Raw genomic sequence first — 11,080 nt, forward strand, 5'->3', positions numbered from 1 at the left:
TTTCGAATAGATACGTTTTTCATTTGTCAACCTTTTTAATGCCGTCTCTGACTAAGAACAACACGTCCTGTTCACTACAGTCTTACGCTCAGGGATGACACAAGTCGTTGCAAATTCTACAAAATGTTTATTGAAAAGCAAGACATGACTTTTTAAGAACATTTTACAATCAAAGAGGGGTTGTGGGCTCATGTTTTATTTTATTTCTTTTTGTTTGTAAAAATAGAGCTCTCCGAAGCTGTGGTGACTCATGCCTCTTCTTTCACAGTTAGTCTCACCTGCAGAGGTAGATTCTGACATTACCTGAGAGTCATTCTGGGGCAAGGCCAAAGAAAGAGGAAATGGATAGTGAAAAAGTTGTCCCTCGGACTACTAGACCTGCCCTGTAACCGAAAGAAACTTACGTACACACACACATACACACACGCACGCACCACCTCGCCTTGTACGCATTCACATCTATCGTTTTTTATGTTGATCCGTCTCATAATTGTACCCACCAATGAAAGACTTGAGATTCCAAATGCAGATAAAGCAATAGAGATGAAGTACCCTATTGAAGATGTTGTCTGTTGCAGGACAGTAGCTGCATTCTGGGCCATGGCCTAGGTAGTGGAGCGAGCAGAGTTAAAGGGTTCTTTAGAAGAAAATCTGCCGAGAGGATGCAAGTGCGTGGATTCACTTTTATCTGAGTGGGTTCCATTCTTTTTATTCAAAATACTTTAGAAAAGAAAAGTCCCGTTCAATCTTCTTCCAGTATTAAGTGTCCTAGATATCAAGGGCCGTTTGTCCGACGCACTACGAGGTTTGTCGTTTCGTTAACGTTACAGAACTCCTGACTCTGCTCTTTTATGTTGAGCTGACCATATGGAAATCAAATAACATGGCTCATTCAAAAAAAAATATATATTATAATTATTTGCTGTCTCTCAACAAAATAATAGTCTTGACCTTTATCATTCATCATTTCAATTTCCCATATTATCCCATAATTATAACATTTCCTAGGAGGCACAGAAAACGGGTAATACACCCCTAAAGTGTTAACTGCAAAAGGGGAGGAGCAAGTTGCCAATCACATCATGGGTGTAGTTGGGTAGGAAAACAAAACCCCCTGCTCATAAAGTCTGGATTATTTAAAAGTATCCGTGTCATGATTTATGGAAAGAGACATCACTGTTGAGTTAATCAATAGTTTGTTTTGGGGCCCTTTTAATAACCACCAGAGGAATGTGCCATGTGGTCCCATTGAATCGGAGAGATGGCAGACATCTCTACGGCCTTACGCAGAAGTTAAGCACTACAGGTAAGAGGAAAATTATTATTTGTGAACTGTCGCTATAAGTTTATATGTTTTTATTTTTATTTTTGTGGTGCCTCCACTACCTCCCTTGAGTGACGAGCTATGTAGCATTGACTTTACAAAAAGTCCATACGTTTTTCGATCTTTGGTGTTCAAACTGATTATTAGAGACGGAATATTAAATTGTTTCCAGATCAAGTGACCGCCCTAAATAGCTTGCTAACTGGTAATTAGCATGTTCTAGGTTAGCTTGACAGCTAAAGTAGCTCCCCAACTGTGTAGAAGAAAAGAATAACTTGAACTAATCCAAGTCGTGATCGAAAAATATTGAATACCCTGTGGCCAACACGGAGGAGAAATAAACCCACATCTGACTGAGCTCTTGTTCTACATTACGTCCAATTTCCTCTTCCATCTGTTTAGATCACATGCTGACGGTATGGCGACACAAAGTGACCTGGAACAATATGCGTGTGATATACCCACTTTTGAACTTAATTCAACTGGAATTTCCAATGAGACACTACAGGGAGAGACCATGTGAAGGGAGAAAAAAAAAAAAAAAAAAAAGGCCAATTTTGACTTTGCGCAGCTTCAAAATGGAGATTTTGCTATGGAAAATAAAGTTAAGGTAGAAAACCGGGAGTGCCAAGTGCTCGCCATAAAGCCAATCATTACATCCAAAGTAAAACGTGGGCAAAGTTTTAGAACAGAAGCCGTGATACAATCATTTTATTCCTCTTTGACTAACGCAGAAATAAAGATAAGGGCTCGGTTTCCGTACGGAAACCTTGAGAGGCAAGTCTAGAATTAAAAAAAACAAAAACCAGAAAAGAAAGAAAGGAAATCTCTATCCCCATTGAAGATGGTTTTTCTGGCTAGTTATGGAGCTAGGCTGGAGGTGTGTGGAGCCCTCGGATCGCACCCCATCTCACCTACACACACACACCCGCGGGCCGCCTAGGTGTGTTCAGTCCTGCTGTGAGGTCGGGGTTCCCGTGGGCTGGCTCGTTGTCGTTGTCGTAGCAGCAGCAGTAGTGGTTTCATCAGTAGCAGCCGGTGTGGGGTCCAGTTCTGGTGGTCTGGAAGCTTGGTGGACGCCCCCCGTCTCCGGCTCGTCACCCTGTGCCGAGCCCTCCACATCTTCCTCCTTCACTGCCTCCTCCTCCTCCTTCTCCCCGACAGAGGGCTCCTGTGGCTGGGCTTCAGGAGGCGCTTCAGTGGTCCCCTTGTCCTCCTGCTCCTGGAGGAGGCCCAGCTGGTTGTTCAGGTCGTTCCTCTCCTTCTGCAGGGCCCTGCACAGCCGCTCCAGCAGCTCCAGCTTCCCCTGCAGGGCCTTGAAGTGGCCGTCCCGCAGAGTTTTCTACAACACAACACATTGGATCATGAGCATCAAAGGTTCGAGTCCTACTTACAAGTCTACAGCAGGACAAGCAGCTTCATGAGCAGCAGTGTTTTCAGCTAACAATTCAGTTTAGCTGTTGACCTTTCACCTAGAACCATCTTGTCCTGAGAAAAGCCATGACCCAGATGTAGCGGCACCGTCTCTCATTTATCGATACCATCACTCAGAAGCAAAAATGGAAACCTCATGGTGGAGCTAAAAGGAACATCCAGAGGATCACTAAAGTCTTTTGGTTTTCATGCTATGCTAACCATGTCCTGACTCCGGCAAACAAAAGATGAGACTAATAGCCGGCTTCTCACATCACTCTCTGCAAGAAAGCCAAGAGCACAGCTCCTAAAATGATGAATCATTCTTTTTCCACTTGTCTTACTACTGTGCTACTGAAGCGACCTAAAGCAAAAAGAAGAGTGTGGATCGGGAGAGTCACCTCCTCGGCCATCTGCAGCAGGGCCTGGTTGTTGCTCTCCCATTTGGTCCTCCACTGTGTCGTCTCCTTCTCCAGCTTCTTGATCTTCTTGGTCATCTGGGAGGCAAATCCAGACAGTTAGCGTCAGGCAGGCAGGGTGGGGGAATAAAAACAACGAGACACAAAACACTAGCCGCCGACAGGAAAGTCACCTTCTCCATCTCTTGTCTGAAAGTGGTGAAGACTTCGTTGCTTTTAGCCAGGGTGCTCTGGAACTCCTCGAACTTGTCCATGTACAGGGAGAGCTGAGGAGGACGAGGAGAGGGAGGTGAGAGGTCATTCTCAAACCAAGGCTTCCACAGTACATTCACACTAAACAAAAACGTGTTTCTGATGTATGTGCGAGTACTCACCTGTTGTTTGAGCTGCGTTTCTTGCTCCTTCATCAGCTCACACTTGCGCCTGGACTCTGTTGCGTCCTTCAGCAGCTGAAGCATCACAGTGCAGTCAGTTCACACTGTTCAAACACCAATGATTGATATTCATTTTTTGCTCTTATTCGAGCCCTCACGTGTACTCACAAAGTCTCTCTCTCTCTGCTGCTTCTCCTCCACCTCTCTCATCATCTCGGTGATCCTCTGCAGCTTGGCGTCCATCAGCTGCTGCTGGAGCTCCTTGTGCTTGAACACCTTGTCTATGTGCTGCAACGGATCAAACATCAAATCAGATTCAGCAGAGGAGGCAGAGTATCAATAAAACTGCAGCGTCTAGACGTCAACAAAACATGTCTGTGTTAGCGGGGGAGTCCACACACGGGGCTCAAACATGAAGACGCGGCTGCTTTCGCACTCGTACCTCCTCCCGAAGCTCGTACTGCTCGATGAGCTTCTTGAGCTTCTCGGCCAGATCCATGTTCTCCTGCCTCAGCTTGGTGTTGTGGGAGCTGTGCTGCTCCATCTGCACCTCGATGTCGCTCAGGGTCATCTGGAAGTGCAGCATGGCCTCCTTCCGCTGCTCCTCGTACTCCCTGGACCGCTGGCCGTTTTCCTCCTGAGGGGGCGGGAGCGGGGGGGATGAGAGGAGGGGGGTCAACAAGGAGTTAAGTGGCAACAAAAGACATCATATAAACAGAAGCACTGTGCATTGGACTGCACACGTTATACACTTGAAAATGGTCCTTCAGTGTCAGAAGCTGACGGTGACAAGAATTAAAGGAGCACCCATGTTAGAGAAACAAAGACCAAATTACTCCACGGGTTCATCTTTCACGTTAGCGGTAAACTACCCGTTGTACTCGAAGACTGTATATAAGAGGTGGATGTAGTCGTTGTTACGTCGCCCATTGGTTTGTGAACTGGAGTTGCCATCTTGTTTTTTTGCAACCTGTCAGAAGTGACCATATTTGAACAGCGGAGGAGTGACGTTGTGGTAGAGATGCCGTATAAGGCTCTGGTAGCAGTGCAGGCCTGTCAATCACAGTAAGCCCCAACCTAAAGCATACCCTGCTTTTGACTCTAAATGGACCAATCAGAGGAGTCCCCCCCCTGATGGCCTTTAGAAAGAATACAAGTTTGAGGAAATTCTGGGTTTGGCTTCACTTTTCAGAAACAGATGTTGCCGTTTGCTTGTACTACCACATGTTCACCTTCCTGATAAACTGTATCGGATTTGAACTAATGTTCTAAAAAAAAAACACCAAACTTTTCTTAGGGGTGGTTGTTTGCCGTGTGACAGTACCGGTTACAGTGGAGTCGAGGCAGAGGAGGAAGGTGGACGCAGTCGGCTGAGCTTTTACCTTCAGAGTCTTGTTGTGTCTCTGCAGCTCCCTACAGAGGCTCTCCAGCTTGCTGCGGGCCAGGATGGCCTTGCTGTGCTCCCCCTGCAGGTGGATCTTCTCCTTCACGATCTGAGACTGTTTCTTCTGCAGGGCCTTCAGCCGCTTCTGCATGCAGCGGCTCTCCTCCAACTGAACACACACAGTCAACACCAAAGGGATCCCATTATGGTTAACTGTTATTCTTTTTTTTTTTTTTTTCAAACCGTCTTGGATAAATAAAAGCACACTTTTCCGTTTTGAAAATACGGTCGACTAGTTGCACATGTAAATTACAGTTGAAAACAGGGAACCGATACAAATGTGACATTCTTGAGAAAAGACAGAAGCCAAGTCTGGAGTTTAAATGCAGATGTTCAGCTTACCAGGTCTGCATACTTCTTGCACAAAGCAGCTAGTTTCTCCTCAGGAGTGGCGAGGGAGTTCAGAGCCTGCATCAAAAGAACAACCTCCTTCCCTGGAACAGAAACCGGAACAGCATGAGGAAAATAAAAAAGATCATATAGGAATGCATCTATCTGCTCAAATAATGGCTGTTAAGTGATACATTTATTCCAGCGAATGTTACGGATCTGACTTCGTAAGACTGATATGAATTTTACAGAACTATGACCGAGGAGCATGTCTCTCCAAGTGCTTGTTCCTACCGAACGCCTTGTCCTCTCCGACCTTGAGGTCTCCACCGGGGTCGAGCTCTGCCTCCCCCAGGTCGCTGGGACTGTCCTCTCTGCCCGGAGTTTCTCCCCTCTCCTCCTCGGCACAGCACAACCCCAAACCAAACGCTGCGACTTCCTCCTGATAACACACACGCACACACACATGACCACATAGCAGCTATAACATAACAATATATAGTTCTTTCAAACAGGCCGTTTTCACTGAGCAGCGCTAATAAAGAGGCTGCACCTGTTGCTGGAGGGAACTTGTTGCTCACTGGAGTATGAAAAACTGACAAGAACTAAAATGTGCCCTGACATTTTAGTTCTTGTTTTTCATATTTTCCAATCAGACAGTTCCTGATTTCAAACAAAATGCTGCCAGTTTTAGGTGGACAAAAGTCTTAAGTCTGCGTGTGTTTAGAGAGCATTTAACACATTTGAAAAATGTCATAGAAAAGTATGGTTTTCGCACCAAAAATGAATAGCTACTTTTAAAGAAACGGTTGCTACTACTTCATTGCACCTCAGTGAATATTTTAAACAGTAATGTTACTCAAAATAAAACATAAACGGCGTGACAAGTACAAGAGCATTCACAAAAAAAAACCCACCACAAGTTGGGGATGTTTGTTTACCTGACATGGGCTGTCCAGGTCGGGTGGAGAGTCACTGCCTCCCACTATTCTCCTGGTCGCCACGTCGATCTCACAAACTCCCGTCGTCTCCATCAGTCCTGATCGCAAGCTGGAGATTCATAGTAAACCACAATTGTTAGAGGACATAAATGAGATTACTGCATAACCAAATACTGTTGTTATCTAGTTATACTTAGTGGGAGTCGCGTTCAGGCTGAATATAGTCAAAAGAAAGGGTGTTTGCAATGCTCTGTTTGTATGTGTGTGTGCTTCTTCTGGTAGCAGTGAGGTGAGAACATGTGATCCAGGAATTCTGTATTGAAACGAGGACCTGAAGGCAACACCACTGGGCTTAGATACAGTAGATGCCAACAATACTACTTCTACGAAAGTGTACTAAGCTTCTACATTAGTTGTGGCTGCTGCCATTTGAGAAATAAGCCAGGTTAAAACCGTCTTAGCAATGCAATAACACTGATTAAACACCAGACAGCAAATCAACCACGTGTGTACAACAATATGACAGACTTATATGTCCAGTATAAGATAAAATAAGATAATCCTTTATTAGTTACAGCAGCATAGGTTATAGTGCAAACAAGAGACATAGTAAAAGAAAAACAAGTATTATAAATAAGCAATAAAAACAGTAAGGAATCCACAATAACTGAAATATTATACAGTACCAGTCAAAGGTTTGGACACACCTTCTCATTCAATGGTTTTTCTCTATTTTTTTCTACATTGTAGATTAATATTGAAGACATCCAAACTATGAAGGAACACATATGGAATTATGTGGTAAACAAACAAATGCTCAACAAACCAGAATATGTTTTATATTTTACATTCTTCAAAGTAGTTGAATGAGAAGGTGTGTCCAAACTTTTGACTGGTACTGTATATACAGACAGAATAACTATTATAACTATAATTGCACAGTGTATTTGTAGTGCACAGGTTTTTAGTGTCATGTGGTCTACTGGCATGCATGAGACCCAGTATCTCCTACACTAGCCTGTTTGTCACTGTAGTGGACACACTCCTTTTATTGACCTCCATCTCTGTTGACCCCGGTAGTGGTGGGCTGCTTCAGAAACACTTTTAATTGTAATAATCCTCATTCTACATGGTATCTTCCTCATTCTACATGATATCATGGCATCGCCCTCATTCTACATGGTATCATCCTCATTCTACATGGTATCATCCCTCATTCTACATGGTATCATCCTCATTCTACATGATATCATTCTACATGGTATCATGGTATAACATGGTATCATCCTCATTCTACATGGTATCATGGCATCACCCTCATTCTACATGGTATCATGGCATCATCCTCATTCTACATGATATCATGGCATCATCCTCATTCTACATGATATCATGGCATCATCCTCATTCTACATGATATCATGGTCATCATTCTACATGGTATCATTCTACATGGTATCATGGCATCACCCTCATTCTACATGGTATCATGGCATCATCCTCATTCTACATGATATCATGGCATCATATTCTACCATCATTCTACATGGTGTCATCTACATGGTATCATGGTATAACCCTCATTCTACATGGTATCATTCTACATGGTATCATGGTATCACCCTCATTCTACATGGTATCATGGTATCATCCTCATTCTACATGATATCATGGCATCATCCTCATTCTACATGGTATCATGGTATCGCCCTCATTCTACATGGTATCTCTACATGGTATCACTCTACATGGTATCATCCTACATGGTATCATGGTATAACCATCATTCTACATGGTATCACTCTACATGGTATCATGGTATAACCCTCATTCTACATGGTATCATGGTATCACTCTACATGGTATCATGATATCACTCTACATGGTATCATGGTATAACCATCATTCTACATGTATCACTCTACATGGTCACTCTACATGGTATCATGGTATCACTCTACATGGTACCATTCTACATGGTATCACTCTACATGGTATCATGGTATAACCCTCATTCTACATGGTGTCACTCTACATGGTATCATCCTATAACCCTCATCCTACATGGTATCACTCTACATGGTATCATGGTATCATTCTACATGGTGTCATGGTATAACCATCATTCTACATGGTGTCATGGTATCACTCTACATGGTATCACTCTACATGGTATCATTCTACATGGTATCATGGTATAACCCTCATTCTACATGGTGTCACTCTACATGGTATCATCCTACATGGTATCACTCTACATGGTATCATGGTGTCATCCTACATGGTATCATGGTATAACCATCATTCTACATGGTGTCATGGTATCATTCTACATGGTATCATGGTATAACCCTCATCCTACATGGTGTCACTCTACATGGTATCAGAGGCCTCTCTGTGTGTGTGGACTCGTCAGAGAGGTGTTCGATCCACGGGGTCCCCCGCAGAGCCCCCACATTCCACAGGGAGTCCGCTGTGACGTTCCACCGACAGAACGTCGCGTGCGGTTCCTGGTCCTGTTCGCGAGCTAGCGTCACTTAGCCACGCGCACAGCCAGCATTTCACCAGGTACCCGGAACTACACGAGCCGACACGTGCAGGGTGGGCGCACGGCGCGGCGTGTTGACGGACACGTGTTAGCGGGGAAGTGTTAGGCACGTTCACTGCGATGAATAACAAGTGTGGCTATCGTTAGCATGGCTAATGCTAACCCATGCTAACCCTGTGAGGAGAGCTAGCTGCTGGCTAGCTCCGCCGGCTAGCCCGAGAAGTGGACTTCAGTCCGGCGGAGAGCGGAGCTGTGGCTGCGGCCGTGACGGGCTGCTAGTGACGGTCACACACGTGTACAACGAGCACGAGACAACACCTGAAGACACAAATACGTTGCTGAAAGGGCTCGAGCGTTTACCTGTGTTCACACTGGATGGAGGCAGGTCGCGGGTATCAAGCGCACCGAGCTCCGTCACGTGACCGACACAACATCCGGTGGACGTTTTTCAAAGTAAGTGTGAGAATCTAGCAGAAGATAACATCCATCATCAATAAAACACTTAAATATACAGTACCAGTTCAAAAGTTACATATACAGTATATATATATATATATATATAAATATACATACACACATACACACACACACACATACATACATACATATATACATATACACACACATATATATATATATATATATATATATATATATATATATACATATATATACATACACATACACATATATATATATATACATACATATATATACATACACATACACACATATATATATATATATATACATACATATATACATATACATACACACACATATATATATATATATACATACATATATACATATACATACACACACATATATATATATATACATACATACATATATACATATATACACATACATACACATATATATACACATACATATATACAGTACCAGTCAAAAGTTTGGACACACCTTCTCATTCAACTACTTTGAAGAATGTAAAATATAAAACATATTCTGGTTTGTTGAGCATTTGTTTGTTTACCACATAATTCCATATGTGTTCCTTCATAGTTTGGATGTCTTCAATATTAATCTACAATGTAGAAACAAATAAAAATAAAACAATTTACTCTTTGCCATTATTGTTTTTTTTTACCAGTTTGTTGCAGGTTATTAATGATAATAATCCTCACCATTCATATTGATTGTCTTTAATCTGGTTAGTTTATGTGGTGCGCGATCAGTGTAAATGCTGCATTTAATTAATCTGAAATTAAGTGTAATATTCATGAATAATTCCCACCTAATATATGTATATCACTCAAACCACACCATACCAATCACATGGGATCGCCATCCTCTTTCGCAATTTTTTTTTTTTTTTTTTAAGCTTGTAATTTGAAAGTAGCAACCCTATAATTCCGGAGGTAGAAACATGAACTTGATGCAACTGAATTCAAAACCAAAAGCAAAAACATCTCTGAGCTCGTCTTTTTCCGGTGCGTCAGAGAGGGAGGAACACAACAGCCTATTGATCCACACTCCCATCAACAACTACAGAATCGTCTTACTTACAGTATCCAAGCATTCAATCCTGTTAAAATCATCTTCTTCTTGGTATAACAGCAACTTTTTTATGTTGACGTCATCAAATTTGCCTCCTGAAGGGGTTAAAGTGTAGGGTTGGATGTGAGGGTCATTGTGGGTTCACTACGAATTCTTGCCTATTATTTGTCCTCCTCTGTGAGTAGTGAGAACCAAAAATGAAATACTGGTTTTACAGTGTGCAGAGAATTAGGAACTCATTTCAGCAAAAAAAACAAATAGATCCAGCAGATGAGAATAAGAATATTTATCTTATTGATACCACAAAGTGAAGTAAAGCACCAGAGAGTTGCAGTGTGTGCCAAATGGTGAATCTTATTTATAATCTTTATAATGCAAAGTACAATGATTTCCCTGGGCTGCATGCATGGTACAGAGGCCGTCACTTTTAGCTTACACTGTTTACACAAAAGCTAAATCATGAGAGCTAATACAGCCCTCATGAGGAATTTTTTTTCGTCTTCAAGTAACAGTGAAATAAACAATTTTTTAGAGAAATTGAAAATGTCCCGTTGTCTGGGGAAACTGTATAACAGAAGGCTTATATTTAAAAAAAATAATGTTCTTCTATATTGGTTTTGGTACAGCTGGATAATGGGTGCACAGGACAGTTAAGGAGTAACTATTACCAGTTTGAATTACGTTTTTTCCCCCAATAGTCTCACGCAGATACCCACAGCTTTTTCTTTTCTGATTCTGGGATTACTGTGAGAGCAAAGCCTCC

General features: G+C 42.5%; 1 protein-coding gene across 1 annotated transcript; it reads right to left on the reverse strand.

The window, feature by feature from the left end:
• Positions 1 to 143: 143 nt before the first annotated feature.
• On the reverse strand, positions 144 to 9,241 carry LOC129100125 (gamma-taxilin-like). Its single transcript, XM_054609670.1, has 11 exons — positions 9,154 to 9,241; positions 6,246 to 6,354; positions 5,599 to 5,746; positions 5,317 to 5,408; positions 4,913 to 5,083; positions 3,973 to 4,167; positions 3,699 to 3,818; positions 3,531 to 3,605; positions 3,330 to 3,422; positions 3,139 to 3,234; positions 144 to 2,666 (listed from the first exon to the last, which is right to left on the reverse strand). Exons 2-11 carry the CDS (start codon positions 6,336 to 6,338, stop codon positions 2,274 to 2,276), a joined length of 1,476 nt encoding a protein of 491 aa, XP_054465645.1. The 5' UTR covers positions 6,339 to 6,354; positions 9,154 to 9,241; the 3' UTR covers positions 144 to 2,273.
• Between the last annotated feature and the right edge of the window lie 1,839 nt (positions 9,242 to 11,080).

This window comes from Anoplopoma fimbria, chromosome 2, assembly GCF_027596085.1.
Source record: "Anoplopoma fimbria isolate UVic2021 breed Golden Eagle Sablefish chromosome 2, Afim_UVic_2022, whole genome shotgun sequence".
NCBI lineage: Eukaryota > Metazoa > Chordata > Actinopteri > Perciformes > Anoplopomatidae > Anoplopoma > Anoplopoma fimbria.

What these genes read in the sequence shown, in the direction of transcription:
- LOC129100125 (XM_054609670.1), bottom strand. Translation starts at nt 6,338, where the DNA reads ATGGAGACGACGGGAGTTTGTGAGATCGACGTGGCGACCAGGAGAATA. An exon ending in ACCTGGACAGCCCATGTCAG is followed by an intron (nt 5,747 to 6,245) that starts GTAAACAAACAT and finishes GTGTGTTATCAG; the next exon opens with GAGGAAGTCGCAGCGTTTGG. An exon ending in GCAAGAAGTATGCAGACCTG is followed by an intron (nt 5,084 to 5,316) that starts GTAAGCTGAACA and finishes GTGTGTGTTCAG; the next exon opens with TTGGAGGAGAGCCGCTGCAT.